Source organism: Rhinopithecus bieti, unplaced genomic scaffold (genome assembly GCF_001698545.2).
Source record: "Rhinopithecus bieti isolate Rb0 unplaced genomic scaffold, ASM169854v2 scaffold_1853, whole genome shotgun sequence".
NCBI lineage: Eukaryota > Metazoa > Chordata > Mammalia > Primates > Cercopithecidae > Rhinopithecus > Rhinopithecus bieti.
This window is the reverse complement of record NW_016804151.1, coordinates 5771719-5777718: the sequence shown is the minus strand read 5'-3', so window position 1 is coordinate 5777718 and position 6000 is coordinate 5771719. Positions and strand designations below refer to the sequence as shown.

Below are 6000 nucleotides of genomic sequence, written 5' to 3'. Positions count from 1 at the left end.
TATCTGTATGTTTTGTTCCACATGTGAAGACATGTGCAGCATCACTAATCATTAAGTAAATAAAGTCAAAACCATGATGAGATATCACCTCACACCCATTAGGATGCCCAGTGTCAAAAAACAGAAAATAGCAAGTATTGGAAAGTACATAGAGAAATTGGGACACTTGTGCACTCTTGATGGGAATGTAAAATGATGCAGCCACTATTGAAAAATGGTGTTGCAATTACTGAAAAAATTAAAAATGGAATTACCATATGATCTGGTAATACCACTTCTGGGTATTCTGAAAGAATTGAAAGCAGAGTCTGAAAGATACTTGCACAGCCACATTCATAGGAGGATTATTTACAGTAGCTAAAAGATGGAAACAACTCAGATGTTGGTTGATGGATGACTGGATAAACAAAATGTGGGATATGCATACAATAGAATATTATTCAGCCTTAAAGAGGAAGGAAATTCTGACATACGCTGAAACATAGGTGGATCTTAAGGACATTAGGGTAAGTGAATTAAGCCTACCACAAAAAGACAAATGCTATATGGTTTTACTTATATGTGGTATCAAGAGTAGTCAGACTCATAGAACGGGAAAGTAGAATGATGGTTACCAGGGACTGGGGAAGGGGGAAATTGGGAGTTGTTAATGGGTGTAGAGTTTCACTTTTGCCAGATGAAAAAGTCCTGCAGATTGGTTGCAGAACAGTGTTAATACCCCAACACTATAGAACTGTGCATTTTGTAATGGTTAAGATGGCAAATTTAATGTAATGTGTATTTTACCCTAATTTAAAAAAATCCATTATAAGATTCTTTCATAATTGATGTGATCAATTCCTTACAAATGATTATTGAGGTATTTAGGTTGTTTCTAGTCTTTTGTTATCCTAGGAAATGCTACAATCAATAATCTTTTAGATTCTCTTATTAACTGTTGGAACTTTGTGGTAAGTGTCTCTGTTGCTGTTGTTCTTTCAGGGGTCAAGTCCTTCCTGCTCATACACTGCTGAATACAGTAGATGTTGAACTTATCTATGAGGGAGTCAAGTATGTACTTAAGGTATGCAGAACCCCATTGGAGTTTGCATCTTACTTTTTAAGCTATCTTTCTTTAGGCTGAGAGGCAAGAGAAAAAATTTGATTTAATGCAGGAAGGGGGGTGTTAGTGAAATTACAGTCATTATTTGTGTCAGTGTCCTGAAGCAGCATTTGTTGTTGCCAAGAGATAAAAAGATAAAAAGCAGTATTTGTTGTTGCCAAGAGATAAAGGAGAGACAGGGAACAACCACAGCTGGGAAAAACAACTAAGGTTGCCGTCTTTGCTTACAGCAGGACTGAGTCATGTCCACAGACACTGATGCAAATAGCATCAGTGCCATGAGTTTTCGTCCTCCTGACAGATCTTTCTTACCTGTATTTTTGAAGCATTCAAATTTTGTTTGGAGCTGTACCTGGAAGGGACACACTGATCCTCATTCTCATTCCCTACAGGTGACTCGACAGTCCCCCAACTCCTATGTGGTGATCATGAATGGCTCATGTGTAGAAGTAGATGTACATCGGCTGAGTGATGGTGGACTGCTCTTGTCCTATGATGGCAGCAGTTATACTACGTACATGAAGGAGGAAGTGGATAGGTAAATGGCTGTTTGAGGTCCATTTGCCGGTCATCCTGTTAGCCTTTTCTCTTATTAGTTACTAGCTTTTGGGATTTTTCCCAGGCTTTTTTTGGTACTCGTTTGTAGTTTAAAAAAAAAAATAGTACATGCACTTAACAAAATATCAAGAATATAAAAGTGTTTGTAATTAAAACATGTCTCCCTACCTTTCCAGTGTATGTGGACAATGAAAATAAGTTCCCCTTTTATAAGTAACCATTGTTAAAAGTTTCTTATATATTTGAGTAAAAATTTTATATGCATATACAAGTTACATTCATGTACATACTGTTTTTCTTTAAATACATTCACAAATGTGGCCAGGCATGGTGGCTCATGCCTGTAATCCCAGCACTTTGGGAGGCTGAGGTGGGTGGATCACCTGAGTTTGGGAGTTCAACACCAGCCTGGCCAACATGGTGAAACTGTCTCTACTAAAAATACAAAATTGGCCAGACATGGTGGCATATGCCTGTAGTCCCAGCTACTTGGGAGGGTGAGGCAGGAGAGTCGAATGAACCTGGGAGGCGGAGGTTGCCGCAGGCCGAGATTGCGTCATTGTACTCCAGTTTGGGCAACAAGAGCAAAACTCCATCTCAAAAAACAAAAAAAAAATTCACAAATGTTCAACACTAGTTATGGTGTTGTGAGAATGAAATAAATTAATATGCTGAAAATGTGTAGAACATTGTTACAACATAGCTAGTCTTCAAGAAATGTCAGCTATTATATCATCAGTATCTTTGTGTTTTTTTAAACAGTGGTACCTGTTATTTTTAATAGCCGTGTAGTGTTCCATTATGTGATTATACTATACTTTATTTAATCTGATCCTTATTGAAGGAAATTTTTGTTAATTGACATTGTAAACAAAGGTGCAGTGAATGTTGTGTGTGTGTGTGTGTAATAAAGTTTTCAGGATTTTTTTATTTGAAAGTTGACATTCTCTACCATTCTCCTTTACATCGTGAGGTGCTTTCTTAGCTTACATACTTCCACTTGTCTCCTAGATATCGCATCACAATTGGCAATAAAACCTGTGTGTTTGAGAAGGAAAATGACCCATCAGTGATGCGCTCACCTTCTGCTGGGAAGTTAATCCAGTACATTGTAGAAGATGGAGGTCATGTGTTTGCTGGCCAGTGCTATGCTGAGATTGAGGTCAGTGTGGTGAAAAGACTGTGGGATCATGGGAGGGGAAGGTAGGAAAAGGGTTGGCTGGGATGGACTAGGACTGAAAAGTTACAGAAAGGAAGCTGTGTGCAGTGGCTTGTGCCTATAATCCCACCCCTTTGGGAGGCTAAGGCAGGAAGATCGCTTGAGCCCAGGAGTTAGAGACTAGCCTGGGCAAGATGATGAGACCCTGTCTCTATGAAAAATTAAAAAATTAGCGGCATACAGTGGCACATGCCTGTAGTCCCAGCCACTCTGGCAGCTAAGGCAGGAGGATCCCTTGAGCCCAGGAATTCAAGGCAGCAGTGAATGGTGATTGTACCACTGTACTGGAATGGTACAATTTGTGGCCTGGGCCACAAATCAAGACCTTATTTCTAAAAAATTAAAAAAAAAAAGATGACAGATTGGAAATAAGAATGAAAACATCAGTTGGCTTCATTGGAAGTACGAACCTTAAGATTTTAAAAGACATAAAAACACTTTGGCAAATGAGGAATCTCTAGCTCTAAAAATAGATACTAGGCAATAGCACTTACTGAGTGTTAGGTGTCCTAACTGCTGGCTGTCCAGAGGAAATATGTGGAGGTGGGGCACAAAACAGATAAGTAATGTCATGCAATTAATTTTAAGAGAGCTAAGCACAGAGTGCAGAGGGTCACCTAACCCAAATCAAGCTAAGCTCGTATGGGAAGATATTCTGAAAGAAGAGACATTTGATCTTCGTTTTGAAAGACAGATAGCAATAGAGCAGGTGAAGAAGGGCAGGGAAGAGTGCTTAAAGTTGAAGGAATAGCATGTACAAAGACAGAAGCAAGACAGCACAGTGTGTGTAGAGAACTGCAGGTATGTGTCAGTGTGGCTTGAGAAGAGACTAAGGTTTAATGGGGAGGGACAAGCAAAGATAAGAAGTAATGTGAGATCTTGAATGTGAGGTTATGAAGGATCTTATAAGCTATACTGGTAAGTTTACATTATCCTGGAGGCAGTGGGTAATCTCTGAAGGATTTAAGTGGAAAAGTAGTATGATGATATTTGGGATCTAGAATGATTGCTTTTCGTGACCTTGTGGGAGGTATATAGCAAGTAGGGAGATCTCTTAAGGGGTCTTTGAAGTACTTTGGGCCAGAAATGAAGAAGGCGTAAACCGAAGAGATGGCAAGAGAGGAAGATTTTTGAGAAAGGTTTAGAAGATATGCCTGGCTGGATTGGTAATTGGTAGGTAAAGGAGAAAGAGGAGTGAAGAATGATCCTTAGGTTTTGGCCTGGATGTCTTAGATTGGATTCACTGGTATGAAGAGATTAAATTGTTCCTCACTTTCTAAGTACAAAACAAGTATAATCACAAATTATGCCAAAATGGTTTTAAAAGTTAGAAATGAGAAATGTCAATAACTGTTATTTCTAAAGTGAGGTACTGAGAGATTTTCTAATTGCCTGCCTTGATAGTCCCTAGAAGATGGTGGTAAATTCCCATTTTTTCTGGGTCAAATTAGGTGTGGTCCACTTAGATGCTAAGGGAAAAATTTACCTCTTCTAAGCATTCACCTGTGTAAAGAGAGATAAATCTGAGTCTAATTTATTTTTTACTATAGGTGATGAAGATGGTAATGACCTTAACAGCTGTGGAGTCTGGCTGTATCCATTACGTCAAGCGACCTGGAGCAGCTCTTGACCCTGGCTGTGTACTAGCCAGAATGCAACTGGACAACCCCAGCAAGGTTCAGCAGGTGAGTTAGGAAGATGCTCTGATTATTGCTCTCTAAGAGCTAAAGAACTTGGTGGTTTGGAGAGAGGCAAGTGATTTCAGTGCTTGGTTTGCCAGTGTTTTCTTTAGCTTTTTCGCCTATTAATCTTATGCCTTGTATTTGTACCTGTAGTATTATGGAACTAAGAGTTTGCAAGAGTTGCTGTAATACTAAGATTCTGTTATTTCCTTATGATGTTTCCTCCATTGACTTCCCTTCTGGTAGCTGGGTATGGTAAAATGATGTCTCCATTTTGAATGATAACTCTTAAGTTGTAGTGGTGTGTTTGTACCTTAGATCAAAAGTAGTAGATGACTTGATCTCTTGTTGGGGTTGATAGGCTGAGCTTCACACAGGTAGTCTGCCACGGATCCAGAGCACGGCACTCAGAGGTGAGAAACTGCATCGAGTGTTCCATTATGTCCTGGATAATCTGGTCAACGTAATGAATGGATACTGCCTTCCAGATCCTTTCTTTAGCAGCAAGGTATGAATCACGTCTCCTGGGGAAGGGGTGTACAAATGGGATACCTATTCTCCAAAATAGTTGCAAGTCTTATAATGATTGTTTAAGAGGGACGAAAAGAAAGCTGTTTGGCCTAGAACTCTTTCACCTTCAGTTGTGGGACTTGAGGTCTTTAAATCCATCCTTGTCATGGACTTCACATTTAATTGTGATTACTCTGTTTTTTTTTTTTTTTTTTTCCCCTCGAGACTGAGTCTTGCTCTGTTGCCCAGGCTGGAGTGCGATGGCGCAAACTCAGCTCACTGCAACCTCCACCTCCTGGGTTCAAGCAATTCTCCTGCCTCAACCTCCTGAGTAGTGGGGATTACAGGCACACACCACCAGGTCCGGCTAATTTTTTTCTTTTTCTTTCTTTTTTTAATAGAGGCAAGGTTTCACCATGTTGGCCATACTGGTCATGAACTCCTGACTTTGTGATCTGCCCGCCTCAGCCTCCCAAAGTGCTGGGATTATAGGCGTGAGCCACTGTGCCCAGCCGTGATTACACCTTTTTAAACTGGAGAATGGGGCAATGTTAGGTGCTTACATTGCAATTTCAAAGTACTCTATGATAGTTGGCTCACATCTGTAATCCCACCACTTTGGGAGGCTGAGTTGGAAAGATCGCTTGAGGCCAGGAGTTTGAGACCAGCCTGACCAACATAGCAAGACCCCATATCTATTGAAAATTGTATAAATTTTATATTGAAAAGAGTAGTATATGACAGTGAATTCAGATATAGTTTACTCTTGAGCAACACAGGTTTGAACTGTGTGGGTCCACTTATATGTGGATTTTTTCAGCCAAACATGGATCAAAATTACAGTATGGATGGGATATGGAGCCCACAACTTTTTCTGTACATGGGTTCCGTAGGGCTCAAGTATGTGCAGATTTTCATATGAGTGATGG

The 6000-nt window shown here is 40.0% G+C and overlaps 1 protein-coding gene across 2 annotated transcripts in view; it reads left to right on the top strand.

Moving 5' to 3' along the window:
• Positions 1–985: 985 nt before the first annotated feature.
• Positions 986–6000, top strand: part of LOC108526299 (acetyl-CoA carboxylase 1) — a 92266-nt gene continuing 87251 nt past the window's right edge. For both annotated transcript variants that reach the window (XM_017866999.1, XM_017866998.1), the window contains exons 1-5: positions 986–1063; positions 1495–1640; positions 2672–2822; positions 4430–4564; positions 4923–5069. In XM_017866999.1, the coding sequence (XP_017722488.1) occupies positions 1531–1640; positions 2672–2822; positions 4430–4564; positions 4923–5069 (543 nt within the window). In that variant the 5' untranslated portion in view covers positions 986–1063; positions 1495–1530. The remainder of the gene's footprint in view (positions 1064–1494; positions 1641–2671; positions 2823–4429; positions 4565–4922; positions 5070–6000) is intronic.